Source organism: Rissa tridactyla, chromosome 13 (assembly GCF_028500815.1).
Source record: "Rissa tridactyla isolate bRisTri1 chromosome 13, bRisTri1.patW.cur.20221130, whole genome shotgun sequence".
NCBI classification, from domain to species: Eukaryota; Metazoa; Chordata; class Aves; order Charadriiformes; family Laridae; genus Rissa; species Rissa tridactyla.
Window position 1 is genome coordinate 5,282,227 of NC_071478.1, and position 16,917 is coordinate 5,299,143.

A 16,917-nucleotide genomic window follows, 5' to 3' on the forward strand; every position below is an offset into this window, starting at 1 on the left:
TCTTTCAAGTTCTGTAATACAGCAAGTTGCTTTTCAGCAAGGAAAGAAACTGTGTATAATTATCCTTCTGTACAAGTGGATAACTGTGGGGAAAGTTAAGTGATTTGTCCAGAACTGCAGAGAGGTGAACTGCTGTAGGAAAAAAGGTATTTCTAGCTCTCGGTCCTGTGGTCAAGCCTGTGCTGCTCCTCCTCTTCACTGAGTTATATCACTGACTGGTTTGTATAAGCTGGTTTTATTTGCTTTGAGATGGAGAGGGGTGAAGGTCTTTTTGCTCTAAGTCATATGGGAGCCCAGACTGGATAACCACTCTGAAAATGGAGTTCTAACCTGGTGTTGGCTGGTGCATTGGCTCAGAAGAAGAAACCATAGTCAAAGGTAGCAGGAGCTCTTTTCCATGGAGAGGTTTTATAAACCAACAACCTCGAGGTCAGTGGAGCCTGGTAATACAGTGCTTAAAATATGCTTCTTGACAAAGTAAATGCATATTATGCTTATGTAGAGCCTCAGCTCACAGCATAATAACTCTCCGTCAGATACTGTTTTCATTAAAATGAATAAATAAAAATCACGACACATTGCATTACAACAAAAACTTGAAAACACAAAATTGAACCTTCCTCACCTTGAAGTTATCCTTCCATTATTGACTTCCTTGGCTGCCTCTCTCTTTCTCTCTCTTTTTTTTTTTTTTTTTAAATTAGCAGCAGTAGCAGACAGTAGTTGTCTTTTGAAAGCAGTCCACTCTTAATCTGCCGGTGCAACAGTTCTGTAATCCCCTAGTGCTCCAGAACAGACTGCTACGTTTCAGGTTAATAGCAAGCCCTGTCCCCAAAGGTAAAGTTAGGCCAGGCATCATGTAACTGCCAGGCTTGCAGAGAACAGGCTACAGGGCACTTGTTTGGTGATGGTTCATTTTGAGGGTAGATTTGGATTATTTTTTGTCTGTCCATACCCAGGAGTAGCTGGCACAGCAGGGCCTGTCTTGTGCAGACACAGCCGGTGGCAGGGAAGCGGTGGCAGCTGGCAGAACGGAATTGCTGGGCCCCCTGTGTGCTTGCTTCTGATGGGAATAGGCCCTCGGTATGCTGTGGTGTTCCACTCCTCGCTTGCCTTTTGTTTCCATGGATTAGAGCAAGAGGCAAAAAGTGGAGATCTCTCTTGCAGGCTGTTCTCTCTTAGCACCAGAGCATTACTTGGAGTAAATTATTCACACCTCCATAACATGATCTCCCTCTCTTTCTTTAGGCCTTGTCTACACTTGCGATTTGCCCCAGTTACAGCCATTAGTTCCTGTTCAGCAGTGCCACAGCATAGGAAGACAGAAACATAATTTTCTTTGTGTGGATTTATACCAATTTCTGTTAATGACACTGTACTGGTAGCATAGGGGTGTGTGAAGCTTTCACCTTCTGTTTTGTCACTGGCATCTTCTGCCTTCTAGACTGGGCTTTTGGGCTTCAGTCAATTGTAAAATAGCTCACCCAAAGCTTAGAGAAGGGGCTCCAGCCCTGGATCCAAGAGCCTGGATTCTGATTCCTGGTTTTGCCCTAGATTTGATGTGTGACAATGAGCAAATCGTGCTTTCTCCCAAGCATCTGTTTCCTCAGCTGTAAAATGAGAGAATGACATAAGCTGATTATGTAGCCTTGGAGGTGGGTAAGTGTGCTAGCTACTGTGGACAAAGGAAAAAACAGTGTTAAATAAAAGTTGGATAACCTAGTGGTTTTTAAATACTGTGGTTAAGATATTTTCTAATCCTGTTTATTTTTCTAAGAGAAGCGTGGGGGTGTATTAGCACAGACCAGAGAGGAGGAGCTGCTTTGGAGTGTTGCATGCCACCACCTCAGCACACAAAATAAACTCTGCTGTTCTTCATGGCGAAGCTTTTCTGGGAGGGTGCAGGGAGGAAGTTAGCCTGCACTGTGGATGGAGCTGGATTTGGCTGTGGCCAGCTGTGTTGGTAGCTGACGTTTTTTGTAACTGCCAGCTTTTCACAGGCATTTCATCTTAAATGTGCCTTTCAGGAGTAATTTTATGGCCATTCTGGTTCTGAAAAACGCAAATGTGACTGGACAGAGATGCTTGATTTTTGCAGACACTGTAGCAACAGCATTCTTGCCCTGAGCAGTATGAAGTGGCCAACTCTTATCTGTCGGGCACTAACACATAGAGGTGCACCTGGCATTACAGTTTTTATTTGCAACTGCAAAGCTAAGCAGCTAGGCAAGCTGCCCTCAGACAGTTACTCTGCCACTGCCTGTTGAATCTTTGTTACCCAGCTGACAAGTAACATGTATATTTTGCAAGAAGATGGTATAGACTATGCAAGAGACGAGCTTCTCTGTGATAAGAATGCATTTGCCAGCTTGGAACTGGGCTTCAGCGTTTGTTTTGAATCTCACTGTTAAACAACCGGATGCTGTGCTTTTTCTTTAATGTCCGTTTAATCCTTCCTTAAGCATGATTCACATTGTCCTAATCCAAAGCTACTGCCTTGGAAAGCATGAAAGCTGTGAAAGGAACTTTTCATTAATTGTTCACTCACTTTTTCTGTATGACTTCTGTTTCCTTTGCAGAGTGTTTTCGTTTGCAGCTTGATCTCATACCCATTTCAGCCAGTATTAAAATTCACATTGACTTAACTGGGTGTTGTCAGTGTTAACTGTCTTTTCCACAGAAAGTCCTGCTGTTGCTAGTCTGCATTCAATGTTGTTCGCTTAGTAAAGGAAATTGTGTCTAATAAATAAGAAAAGATGTGTGCTTTAGGGAACCTTGGCCGCTGGTTTCCTACATTGCTTTCACTGCTTGATTGCACAGAGTTGAGTAATAGTTGGGATTTTTAGGGGGAAACCTAGTATAAAACGAAGATTAATAGTTATTTAGACTTGGAAACTTGCCTTTAAATTTTCCTGAAAAGTACCTAGAATGTATCAGGGACTGCATTAAGAAAAACAGTATCATATAACTCTGACAGTCCCCGCATTTCTCAGCGTGTCTGTAAAATAAGCATAATTGTAATCCTCTGTCTGATAAGAGCAGTGAGTATTCATGCAGTAACAAGTGGTGGTTCTTATTTTACCAACAGTTGCTCGCAAAGAGGAAAAGTACTGAGAAGCTGATTTTGTGCTGTGCAGAGTTCCTGGAAGAATGATGATGTACAGTGTTTCGAAGTGCTTTCTCCCATCATTTTTCCCCTCTTCTTTCAGTGCTAACTCTCCTCTTACAGCCGTAATGCTGACGAATTTGGTCTCTTGGATTTGCGGGAAAATTAATTGTGTGTGACTTAAGAGCTCTGCCTACTCTTAATTGAAGGCATAGAGGACTGAAGCTTTGAAGAAAGCATAAGTTTTTCTTAAATGTTTCCCAGTCATTTGAACTGAGTAGATGTTAATGAAAACCAGCATTAAAACAAACACACACACCCCCACCCCCCACCCCAATTAAAAATCAGCTGAATAAAGCCAATTCCTATCACATACTTACAAGGCATTATCCAGTGCCCTTTTAAATAGGCAGTGCCTAGCCCCTGTGGTAGAGAAGTCTTTAAGCTATGAATGACATCAGGTAAAATTTTAACATTCTTTTTCTAACTTTCAGATGCAAAAAGAAAACGCAGCACAGACAGTTATTCATCAGATTCGTGGTTAGACATGGATGAAGAATCTTGTGATGCCCATATCCAGGAGGAGAAGGATGACAGCTTGGATAAGAACTCCAAATCCTTGGTGGATGGCTCCTCCTCCCCCAACAGCACCCACTCCGAAGGGAAGGAGGGTGCAGGAAGAAAACAAAAAGCCACAGTAATGAGATACCTGAAAAGAACTTTGTCTAATGAGTCAGATGACAGTGTAAAATCAACGACCCCCACGGACTATCCCAAAACACCAACAGGGTCTCCAGCTACAGAAGTTTCAACCAAATGGACTCACCTCACAGAATTTGAACTGAAGGGTTTAAAAGCCCTGGTGGAAAAGCTTGAATCTCTCCCAGAGAACAAGAAGTGTGTTCCAGAAGGCATTGAAGATCCGCAGGCTCTCCTAGAGGACATGAAGGTGGGTGTGATAGCTTGGTGATCCACACAAACTGTATTCTGTGGGCATAGAAGACAGCAGGAGATCAGAAAGCAAAGTTCTGCAGCAGAGGGATGGAGCTTGTGTGTAGTGACCAGCTCATGTCAGCCTGCCATGCTACAGAGAGGGAAATTATGCCTCTAACAAAAGCCCTCTCTGCTCTGGGGAGATGGCTCTTTGCAGTCTGATTTAATTGATGCAGTCCTTTCTGACTGTCACAGCAGCGTCCAAAAGTTTAGATGCTTAGTTCAGCACTTGTTATGTCCTATGTGTAAATATTATACCTCAAAAAGTCTGTTTATAGTCTTCATCTGCCCTTTTTGGTCTAGTGTCTTTCTGGAGTGTATCTGATTAACTGACACATGCAAAATGTAAATACTTGATTGTCGTTCAGAAGATATATTGTCTAATGGTTTCAGTTCCTTTTTTTTCTTTCACCTTTTTCATTTTCTTTTCCTCCATTGCCCTCTATAGGTTGATAATTATTCTCCACTGGTACAGCATACTGTTTTTGGAGATGGTATGAGGAGTGAATGCTCACTAGTGACGGAACTTCTCTTTAGATTTTTAATATACTGGACGTGGTACCTCGTCTGACTTAGGGATAAATTCCTCCTGAAAACCAGCATGGCCCTGCTACTTCTAATCCCAGCCCTGCCTCTCCCTCTCATCTGTGGCATCCCTTTGAACTACTGGGTTAGCTTTTCTGTGTCTTGTTTTCACATTGTATAAAGTAGGCATATTAATTATTTTTTTAACAAAGCTGAGAGCAGCATACTCTTGGAATTTTGCTGAGATTTGTCAAATAAGGCTAAAATTGTCAGCCTGTCCTCCGCAGGTCCAGTACCATGTCAATTTGGTCTGATTTGGAACTATGAGTACTGATTCTTAGTCTTGTGTTTGGACTGCTAGTTTTGTGCTGTTTCTGTGTGCAGTATGGATCTTCAGCTACATATGTTCTATACACAAGAGCTGTGAAAGTCATAATCTGAGGGGAAAAATACAGGTTTATAAGGTTAAAGGGGAACCTGTACTTTTTTTAGTGCAAGTAGTGTAACAGCTGCTTAGAAAAGGCTTCAAAGCCAGTTAAAGAAGGCTGAACATACGCAGTGTGCAGTGGAACCATATTCCACAATCGTGGAGCCTAGAAGTGTGATACACGGCACTCATTTTGGTAAACCACAAGAGCTCAGAAAGTCTCTTCGTGCAACAGCAGCCACTTTGTTTATGAAAGTAGACACACATGCCCAAAGTTGTTGCTGTAGATTTACTGGCTTGCATTGTGATCCGTCGTCTTCTAATCAGAAATCAAAATGAAGCTTCAAGACCAGGAGTTGCATTTGTGGTGAATGAGAAAGAATGGTAGCATTACTTTTCCGAGCTTGACACACAGACCAAGTTTCACTTAAAAATCAACTGCCCCTTCTTGAAATCCCAGAAAGGGGTACAACACGTAATAAATGGTGCAGATGTTCAGAATCATGATCGTGCATGCTCTTTTGATGACATACTCCAATGCACTGAGACATCTTACTAGAACACGGCAAGATACCATCTCTGAATCTGGTTTAAAGCACCATGTAGGAATATATGCTTTCTTGTTTCTCTCCAGAGCAGCGGATTCACTAGCTATAGAGATGGAGAACTGCAAACGGACATTTAAGAAAAAGGCCCAAGTTGTCCCCTTTTTGGTGATACTGTGCTTTAACTGGTATTAAGTTGGCATATACCAGTTTATTTTGTGCATCTTGCAAAGTTGCAGTCTTGGTGTTCCATCTCCTTTGATAACTGCCTGCTTCTAGACTTTTTCTCCTTGCCAGCACACACTGTAACCATCAAGATGTAGCCCAACATCTGGATATTTATGGTTCCCTGCTGGTTAAAGAGCCTATGACCACATCTAAACATCACGCATGCTGCAGAATTGTTTTCTCTGGAATCACCTCTGTATGTTTGGCGAGCCTGTTACTGATTAGTCAGAGCAAGACCTTTTAAAAGGATGTTAACTCATTTCTTGACCAGTGTCTAAAGAACTGTTAAAGAACTTTCTTACCCATCTTTTTTTACTGTATTGGCCCACTTATAAGGTAGCCCTCGGTTTTCAGAGAATGGGAATCAATACAGCATAGCAAATATTTAAACCCCACATAGTCTGCTCCCTCCACAACTCTCCCACAGTTGCATCATCCACTTGCTGTGTGCTCGGAAGGAATCGGGGCAGTTAGGGGGAGTTGTACTCAGATCAATGGTTGCTTGAGTACACTTCCTCTGAAATCAGGAGTGGAGGCCAGGACTCCCAACACAACCCTTCCTTTTGCTCATCAGCAAATTGTCTGAGGCAGCCACTGACAAGGTGTATCCCATTCCCATCTAGTGTTGGGACCCTGGATGCAGCATCCCATTACTCCTTTCTGGCGCTGTGTTCGTTGACATGGTAGAGAGTGGAGCCAAAGCATCCTGTCTCCTTGTAACCCATGTGATACTGAAGCACAAAGTTTGTTTTATTCAGTTTGTTGGCTTTAAAAAAAAAAAAAAAAAAAGAGGAAACAAGTGTATCAGTGTATGTTTAGGGCTTCTGCCTTCAAAGGGTAGAGCGTGCTGCTGGAAAAGTTGCCAAGTGACTGATTTCAATCCCCATCTAGCATAATGGTCCTTGCAGGATTCCTGTATTGCTTGGTGTGCAGAATGCAGCGAGTCAGTATTTTGTTCTGTCCTTGCTCCTCTGCGTGTGTGAGGTACATCATACCGTTCAGACCCTCATCTGAACACAGTGATATGAATGTTCCCTTGGGCTTGCCAGTGATACTCATCACTGCTGTAGTCATGTGCTTCACAAGCGGTAATCGATGAGCTGTTCTTATCTCTGGTTCACAGGTACGGAACTAAGGTGCAGAGAGATTAAGATAAAAGTGACCATAATTTTGCATACTGGTTTTATGTGCCGTGGATGTGATTTTCAGAAAAGTTAGCATTATTTAAGAATGATACATGCAATAGATAATTTTACTGGTATTGAAACTGTAATTGCTTAACATTTCTGACAGAGCAGAAATTCTGATCTTTAGCATCCAGATCCCAAGGCAGGTGTGAGGAAGAGTAGGAACAAACAATTTGTGACTGCCTGTGGAAATTTGATTTTAAAAATTTGCCCTGTGTCACACAGACATAATGGCAGGAGAAGAAGAAAGACAGTCCATTTTCCAGAATGGTATTTATCTCCTTGACCACTAAAGCATATTCTCTGTTACTTTGCTACTAGTTTTCCAACTTGTACAGAAAATAATGTGGAGATTTTGCTGATAGCATTGGCAGCAGAGTGAGCAGAAGCCTGGCATCTTTAGCTCCCCCGGATGAATATCCAGAGCACCAGTCATCTTTGTGACTGAATGGAGGCAGAAATCCTGCAGAAGAAGTTGTGCAGATCATACATGCTGTGACTGTATTCGGCTATATTCACAAGGTTTATTTCATGGGCAACCTGACTTTTGGACATGTGATGTATTAATAATACAGCCTATAAAAAGTACCCTTTTAGTGCACCCGTTTGAGTTATTTTTAACAAATGCATAGCAAGAACATGCTCTAACAGAAAATCTGAAAGCTCTTGCTCTGCTTGGAAAGTCTTAAACAGGTTTCTTCCTGAAGAAAACAAATCCATGTTTATTGTAACAGTTTTATTTCTTCATGAAATACACTCAGGAACTTTTTTGTATGACATTCACGTCTGTCTTTGTGCTTCAGTAAGATAACTAATGTTTTTGGAAAACAGGATATGGGTAGTTAAAACTGGAGAAAGGAAACCATTTTATTTAGTGATGTGAAGTCTCACAGAACAAATCTGGGGAACTTGCAGAGAATCCATGCTTTCCCATCTGAGAAGAATACAGTAAAGGATGGGCAACTGGATTGCTGCTCTTAGTGGTAAATACAACTACAGCTATATACAACTATTTAATGTCAAGTAGGTGAGACTCCTTGAAGTAAAGTAATTTATTTTCCTCATGAGAAAGGAGACTGAAAACTAAACTAAGTCTTTGTAAATTCCTCACACATCATCTAAGTGCCTAACTAACTGCGACTGCCTAGTGGGGACACAGCAATCCAGAAGTGCCAACCTAATGTCTCTGCAGATTGAGAACCCATTTATCACCATGATCGATGGAGTGCAGCAGCACAAGGGAGGCTTATTTGCAGAGCATAACATGGGCCTCACTTGAGGAGTGGGTCAGTTCTTCCCTCAGCTCAAATAAGGAATTAAATTCTTGTTGGCTGCAGCTCTGCTGTATGGACACTGTATCGCATGAGACCTGTATTCACCACCAGAGGAGTTTCTCAGAGGCCTCCAAGCAGCGATTACTGACAGCAGCGTTCACTCTGTAGCAGATGGTATCTGAACAATCGGCCGAGGAGATGCGATACTCTCTGTATCCAAATGTCTGTGGCTGGGCTCTGTGTGAGCTGTATGTGCAGCAAATGCGAGGGGAAATTGTTGTACAGGTAAACATACCCTCCCTGAGAGAGCTCAGCTGACCCAAGCTGCAGAAGGACAGAAGGCTTGGCAGTGGAGTTGTTGGCTGGGTGAGCAGCCAGAAGACACTGCAGCCGTTGCCCTCACATCCTTGCTGTTAGTGTTACTGCTGAAGGCACACACAGCTTGCAGTCATACCTTGTTTTCAATACATACATGCCCTGAAATTAAATACGAAATAGTGCAACAATTCCTGCTCCCAATTTTAAAATTAAGTAGCAGCTGAACTGTTAGAAAAGTACCTGTGCTGATGAGGAAGAAAATGAGGGGGAAAAAATCACTGAGAAGTAATTTTACTTAGGTGGTGGCCTTGGGGATTGGAAGAGTTTCATCATGTGGCTTCTCCACTTCATATTTAGTTACCAAATAGTACATCAGTCTACTAAAGATGCAACTGGGGGGACTTATGCATGAAGAGAATAGAGAGGTAAACATCTTACTCCTTGGTGTAATTTGCACCCCACATCACAGGACACGTAAAACTGAGCAGACCTTTGATTGTGACAATCTGTATCCCACATTAAACACTTGCGCCAGTGATACTTGTCTGTATGCAGCCTCTGATTACAGCACACACATTTCTGTTGTTTTACCAGCAGGATGGTAATTCCTTTGCTGATGTTGGGGAAGAGGATTGTGAGATCTGCCTCCTAATAATGCCACAGACCTTCCCCACTTCAAAGCAAAAATGCTGCTGCTCTTCAGAAGGGACTGTGGAAGACCATTGGGGCAGAAGAAACTCAGTTTGAAGAAGAGAGTTTGTCAAATTTCTGCAACTCCTTGGCAGCAGGAGAAGATTCTTGTGCAAGACAGATGATATCTACTGAAATATGTTCTTACTTTTTCTTGCCAAGAAATCTTACCCTCTTCTCATTCTGATGACAGAAAAAAAACCTCCCTCTACTGAATGCATTTCAGGGGAGTCATTCCTTGCTGTGCTTTTGAAATTAATGGCTAAGCTGAATTCTTACATACTTAATCACTTTCTTTCCTTCATACCTGCTGTTGTCACCACAGCCTTCAAGTGTAATGAATCAGGCAGCCCTTGTGCTGGATGAGCATCAGGTTGTTTGTCTAACTGGAGCCCCATGGCTTTTCTTTATCTTCTTCTTTTTTTTCTTTTTTTTTTTTTTAAGCAGGTGCGCAAAAGTGCCTCCTCCAGCCTATTGTGTGCTAATGCTAGACACTACAGTCAGTGCAAATGTAGCTTGGTTATGGTTCTGCTGCTCAGATATCCATTGTTTTCAGCTGGCTGAGATGATAAACTGCCATAGTTTTACATTTCTTCTTGGGTAATATTTTCACGTGATACGTAAGATAACAAGAAACCTTGTTATCCTGCCAAGTTCTTGGAATATACTCTGCTTTCTATTGAACTCAGAGTCTCTGACAGTTGTCAGTGGAAATGTTAAGGTTTTCTGCCTTACAAGCCTTCAAACCCAAGAGTAGCAAAGTAAAGAGGGATTAATTTGTCCTTTGTTTATATGGCTCTCGAGCTGCTGCCTTGTTCTGGAGAATTTTGGCTTTGCTATGAGAATTCAAAAGACCTCTCCGTTTTTAGGATTGAAAACTAACTTTCAGAGTGTAGTCACAGTTCGGTTAGTGTGGTGATCACTCGCTCGAAATAAAAAGGACATGAGAAAAGAGGTGCTCGCTTAACCTCAGCTCAGCCAAGAGTTAATTTGCCAATGACTAGTCCATATGTAAAAGTTGTTCCCTGTTTCACTTAAGTATTCAGCTGAAGGTATGCTACAGGCTCCACATCAGAGTCAGGCTGGAGCATGCTGGGTTTTACTCCTAAACCAGCCAGGCTGTGCCTCTGCAAGCCCCAGTGCTGGGCTGACAAAACTGGGCTTGTACTGGTATTGCTTATTTTGGTTATTGGTGCTGCTTTCGAACTAACCGGCATCAAGAACAGCCTTACTGGTATGATTGCATCTGAAGAAGCAGCACTGTGCTGGTGCTATGGTGTCTGTTAGTAAAGCACCTCTCATTTAAGCACAGACTGGGGAATTGAGCTGAATCCAGCAGGTTGCCTGAGCTCCAGGGAGAGAAAGCCCAGCCCCAGGGACGCTCGTCCAAACCCTAGTTTAGATGCTAGTCTGCCTGTTCGGGCTCTTGGGGCCTGGAACATGCCATCGTACACCCAGCTTTAGTTGGATGATTACAGATGAATTCCAAGTGTACTTCCTATTAAAACAATTACTGTATTTGAAGCTCTTATTCTAGTGCGTGTGAAATTTCTAATTATTAAAGCTCTACACTGGGGACTGAGAGAGCCTGGTGCCTGCTGTCATCTATTTAAGCTTTTTTCAAGAAGTTGGTATACTTGCGAGTAACACCGTTGAACTTTATTGTCTGGGGTTATCTCCTAAATTCTATTATGAGGTAATTTCCAACCTGCAGTTCTTGTTTGTTTTATTGGAACATTTTTTCCCCCTTAACCAGTTAGTGCTTCAGGTTTTTTTAGGGCTTCAGTTTTCAGCAGCACAATATACTCCTTTCAACCCGTTTTTTTATTTTCATTTGTTGTCCTTTCCAGTTATCTGAGCTCCAAATGAAGATCTTCGTAGCTGGGTTAGTAAGTTTGTAAAGAGTCATGGAAAGCGAGCGTGGACAATGCCCAACTGCATAATTGAGTATGATTAGAAAGAGTTCTTCCCCACCTCTGTGTTTGAGTTATATGGCCATGGGAGTGATTCACAGCGGTAGAAGCTGCGTAAGCCAGTGCAACCCACTCATGAAATTTCTAGGACAGTGCATCAAAGCAAAAGGATTTGGTGGGGGTGGAAGGGAGACCAATTTTTCTCCTTAATACTGTACTATCCAGAGTCAGATCCTTTCCTAGTCAATACTCAGGAACCTGAATACCTTATCTCATCACATAGATTGAACCAGATTACAACAGCTCTGGCACTTCTCTATCTTGATTTACCTGAATGTTCAGGCATCTGAGGATTGCTCTAAACTGCAGGCATGATGCCCTGTGACTGCAGGAATAACAGTGGCAGAGACTAAATGCTTCTAGGGTCTTTTGTAGACTTGATTAGGAGAGAAGGTATTGGTTGTGGTGACCGGTGGGGTCGTTTGGGATTTAGTGAGCCAGAGTTTAAAGAGAGAGGTGGTACTGGTGTTAGATTGATACCAGTGGAAAAACACCAGCCACATTGGACACGCCAATTTTAAAGTCTGTAATATTTTGAGGTGATTCATGGCTGATTTTGCTGTCTGTTTCGCAAGAAAATTCACATCTTAGATCTTAATGACAGGTGCGAGAGTTTCAGTGTGACTTGGAAGTTTGGAAGCAAAAGTAACTTGCAGAGATGTAACAAGTCAGCAGAGATCCTGTCACTCTATCTTTCATCAGAATGGAGTACTGTCTTCTGCAAGTCTCCGCACTCTTCAGTTGGAGAAATATTTCTCTGGTTAATAAAGACCTTTTCATTTGCAACAGAACATACTGAAGGAACATGCTGATGATGACCAAAATCTTGCCATTTCGGGTGTCCCTGTGGTCAGCTGGCCCAAGAAGACCACAAAGGTAATGAGACACAATTACTTACTAATCATTGTTGTGCTAGGTCTTGGTGTTTATTTATCTATAGTCTGACAAAGTGCTGCATATGATACTTTGGCAGCTGCTAGCATTTTTAATATAAAGTGTTATTTTTAATGGTTTTATGATTAGGTGTTGAAGCAGAACATAAAAGTGCCTCAGCAGGGAGAAATCATTAGAGTTTCCATTTAAAAAGAATTCGTTTGGGCTTAACTTATCAGTATAAAACTTTGATATGTCTTAGTCATTTACTAGTCGTGGTTAAATCTAAAAATGTTGATGCAGCATTTTGCGTAAAATTAAATGATGTGTAAATCCTAAAAACCGGTCACTTAGTAAGCGCTCTCATCTGGATGAGAGGATGCTTTTCTCTTACCCTGTAAGACCTCCTGAATTCGCTGTACAAGTGTGCTACTAACTTTGGAGGGTTGGTTTCTGTCCCTGTATCTTCATTTTTCCTCCTATGTATGGGAGTAGTTCTGTTCACTTTGCAGGAGAACCGTGAGGCTTGCTTCCTTAATGCTTATAAAGAATTTGACATAATTAACTAAAGAATAATGTCAAAAGGCTGGATGTTATAAATAACATTGGTATGTTTACCACGCTGCAGTTATTCAACATGCTGTAAAAGCAGCTTTGCTTATTTAGAAGATGTCTCATCGCTTCTATTTTTACTTTCATTTTTTCACTGAATTAGTTTTATAATACATAATTTCTTTAGAAATGCTGAAAGGGTTGGTCGGCTTAAATCAGACTTCTGTCTGAAAATCTGTTGTTGTTGTTGTTATCATTGTAAATAACTTTCAAATAATTAACTGAGTGAATTATTTTCCCTGTTCTCACTTTTTGTGCTGGTGCACTTGTCATGCCTTTGCATATAATCGCTTGTAGCCACAAGAATTTGCTGTTTTCAAATGGGAAGTAGGAGACCATAAAGATCAAACTGCCAGAGGAGAGTGGGACAGAATGTTCCTCTCTGGTTTCTTTTTGGGTTTTAGCTGAGCACGTTTCAGATAAGTTATATTGTTAAATACATATTTCCCTTTTAGATTGTAATAAATCCATGAGAATATGCTTTGTATTTAAAATATTTATTTGTTTAAAAAAAACAGCGGAAAACCTTGAGAGGAACAGGTGTCGGATTCTTTACTCCACTGCACTGTTAGCTGCTGTTCATTCATCAGTCAGGTACTCTAGGCTTTAAATAAAGCAAAATCTCTGTGACCAGAGGAAAAGTGGTGTGCAAAACATATAAAACAAAACTAAGAAACAACCGACTCTTGGACTGTATTTTTTGAGCTTGTGGTAGAAGTGAGGATCTTAATGTTTTGAGGCTTTTATAAGCTTTGGCATTTGCTAACGTTCTTACTTGCTTTATTTTGGAATCCTGATAAAGGGTTCATTTCTTCTATTTCTGTGCATTGGAAACATAACTGTAACTGTAAAAGATGGGGGGGTTTGTGACTTAAATCTTATCCTTCTTTGCAAAATCCATCTTGCTGGCTGCAAGGGTTTTTTTTTAAATTTCTGGTGCTTATTTTCCTTTAGCCTTTCTAAAAGCAAAAACTTTTAGAAGGTGTCATTCCCAGTGCTAAGGTACAATAATTAAGGTACAAACAATTAAACATGTTGGCTAGTAACAAATACGAAGGAAACTTTGACACAGAGTGATGCTTTAGATTGAAGTTTGGAAATAAACAAAAACTTACAACAGGAAAAAATCCTTTCACCATTCTCTTCATATTTACTTTGCTTAATCTGTGATCAATTTGTATTATATCTTATGTTTTCATTAAAAGGTACACGTGCAGATATGGCTGAATGTTTCCCAAAAGGAGTTTGCTGTTGTGCTTCTAATTGGCAAATGTCCATGTCATCTTTCACATTACAGCTATTTCCCTCGTCTGGCACCAGAGGCCAAGGGAACAGGCTAGGGAGAAATGGCTTAGAGTTGAGCCTTTAAGTCTCAAATTAAAATATGTTGGAAAGATAATATAGGGGAGATCTGTATAAAGGCAGTGTTACTAGTTAAGTTTGGTTATTTCGCCTTTGTTCCCTGTAAAGTCCTGATAATAAAACAGAAGATTTTACAGAGAAGAAAACCCTTAGGGAGGGGGGAACAGCCTTTAAAATTGGATTATAGCTGGTGGAGCAATTCTACATCGTCACAAGTTTCCGCAAATGTTGAGTAGAAAGCAGGGGAGTAAAACCTACCAGTAATTTTGCTTTCTGTAGCATTGCTCTTGTAACATATAGGAGAAATGCCAAATACTTAACAGTGCCTTTCCTGAGATACTGGTGTTCAAGGGAGTGGCGTATACGATATAGCATGGTACCAGCTATTGTGGGGCTAGTAAGAAGACATTGCAGCTGGTGTATCAGCTTCCAGGGAGAGGAGGATCGTCTGATTCCAAGTCCAAAAGAAAAAGAAGGGAACTGAAATCCAGAAAGAGGAGGCAATAAGTGGAAAACGTGGCTCTTGCTTTCTCCCAAGAGAAGGCTCCAGAAGAGATTTAGAAAGACAAGAGCAGCAGATGGAGAAGGAAGAATAAAGGCAGCATTAAATGCCAAAACATTTCAAAGAAAATGGAAATGACTGTAAAGAAAGGAGGGGAAGAGACTAGAAACAGCGAGAAAGCAGGATGAGGAGAGAGGCAAGTACTGAAAAGGGATGGAGTGGGGAAAACACAGAGCAGAGGGAGAGAACTCTTTTACTAGAGATCCCTGGAGTAGGGACAGAGAATGACTTAAACTATGTGAATAACCCAAGCTGTGGAAGGGCGGGCGTAGTAATGTTGACTTGCTTTTGAAAGAACATGACTTTAATGATCTGAATGATTTTCGAAGCAGCAAATAATATTTCCCTTGAAAATTGAGTCACAGTTTCTTTTATGTGTTGTTAGTGTGATGTGCCAACAGTGTGCACAGTTCTGTACTGCAGAATGGTTGCCTGAAGACTGCAAAATTCAGGGGTTTAGGGAAGAAACATGTTCACTCACCTTAAATCACAGTTCACAGTGGGTAAGATCTAATGGGCATGACGTTTAACTAAGAATGTGGAAGACCCATCCATATGATGTTGGCCCCATTGTGCTGCATTGCTCCTGTCTGCCTTTTCTAAAGGCGTTCGAAGCTGTCAGGTTTACTGCAGCTCTTCCTCAAAAAAAAAAAAAAAAAAAAAAAAAATTACTCACTGAGAAAAGGAACAGAAGCAATGATCAAAAATGTTTTTGTGGGGAGATAAAATAAACGGGTGACATCTGATGATCTTGTGGTTCATGTACAAAATGGGAGGCAAGGGTCTGTGTGCTGTTCCCGGCTCTGCTGCAGCCTCCTTGTGTTGCATGAGGTGAACGGCACACTCTGCTGCCTGCAGTACATGGAGATGGTGCTGCCCATCCTGGGAGGCTGTGAGGTGAAATTAATTTTTGTAAAGATCTGTGACATCTTCAGCAGAAAGTTTTGTAGTAAAATGTATGAACTGTTACTCTTTTATGTTAAAAGGAAATGGTCTGTGATTCGTAGGCACCTCTTCCGGATCATGTTTACTAATCTTTATGGAGCTTTTTTGAGTCTTTTATACTTTTTATAATTTATTGATAATTACTTAGCAGAATAATTATACTCCAGTTAGGCACCTTTTTTTTTTTTTTGGCAAATGCTCTTTCAGAAGAAGCAAGAACCTGCCTTTTTCTTTTAGCTATAGAGTAAGAGAAGGCAGTCCACTTTTGGTACTCTCTGTCTGATAATGATTCATTTACCAAAATGTCAGGAGTCCTAGGATATGTACAGCAATCCTAATTTAGGCCTCTTTGAGGACTCAGGAATGTGGGACCAAGTGGATATTTGAAACCTCCTTGTCCTGATGGCAGACTGACAGTCTGCGTACCTTCAAACTAAGCACGTTTTTCGCAGATGGCTGCAGAGCACAGATGCAGCTGTGGATACGTAAACCCGTCCCTGTTCCCTTGTTGGGAGTTTGTGCAACAGTAAGTTGTCCTCACTTGGTGCACTGCGGAGTGTTATCTGTGGGTTTTTTTGCAATGGTTGTCTGCTGTCCGAGAGGAAAGACTCCATAGGGCACACTGCCTCAAGATTTTTGGTTCTTAAGTGACTGAAGAGGAGCGAGAAATAATCATAAGAAACTAACTCCTTCTTCATCCCTAGGAAATTAACTTCTGGGTGGTGTGAAAAGAGAGCAGGGCCTAAACCTGATTTTCCACTGTGGCGACACATCGCTAATCGCTGGTGCAGAAAGCTGAGTACCTTCCAGCCAAGTCTTGAAGCGCACTCTTCAGATTTGCTCGGCCCTACAGTACCAGAGTTCCCATTTTATCTGCAGAGGGATTAAGGGTAACATTTTATTTGAGGAACTCAGGAGTATGGCCCAAGCAGGACCCATGCATTTTTCAAACCATTTCCTATTTCTGGAAGACAACAGTCAACTATAGTAGCATGTAATTACACTCTGTGGCAGTGCCTTCTGTTTTTATTGTGATAAAGATCTTTAGTTGTCTATGAAGAGCAGCTATAAAGAATTAAAATATGTTTGGACTCTCTTGTTCTGTGAAGAGTTAGAAATGCAGACTGTGAGCCAGATTCTCATCTCTCTTACCTGGCACAAACCTAAAGCCACCGCATCTATAATGATAGCAAGTGTCCAAATATATATAGGTCTGGCTGCGAGCAGGAAATGAAGCTGTAATTTTTAGTAGCTGGTTAACAATGCTGCAATATGTGGCTGTTTTTCTGAGGCTCAT

The 16,917-nt window shown here is 41.3% G+C and overlaps 1 protein-coding gene across 8 annotated transcripts in view; it reads left to right on the forward strand.

Annotated features, from left to right (window-relative positions):
• The window catches only part of KDM2B (lysine demethylase 2B), a 122,450-nt gene that overhangs the window by 69,873 nt on the left and 35,660 nt on the right, over window positions 1–16,917 (forward strand). For 7 of the 8 annotated variants that reach the window (XM_054219207.1, XM_054219205.1, XM_054219210.1 and 4 more), the window contains 2 exons: window positions 3,601–4,055; window positions 12,056–12,142. In XM_054219207.1, the coding sequence (XP_054075182.1) occupies window positions 3,601–4,055; window positions 12,056–12,142 (542 nt within the window). The remainder of the gene's footprint in view (window positions 1–3,600; window positions 4,056–12,055; window positions 12,143–16,917) is intronic. The other variant, XM_054219209.1, reaches the window with a different exon arrangement.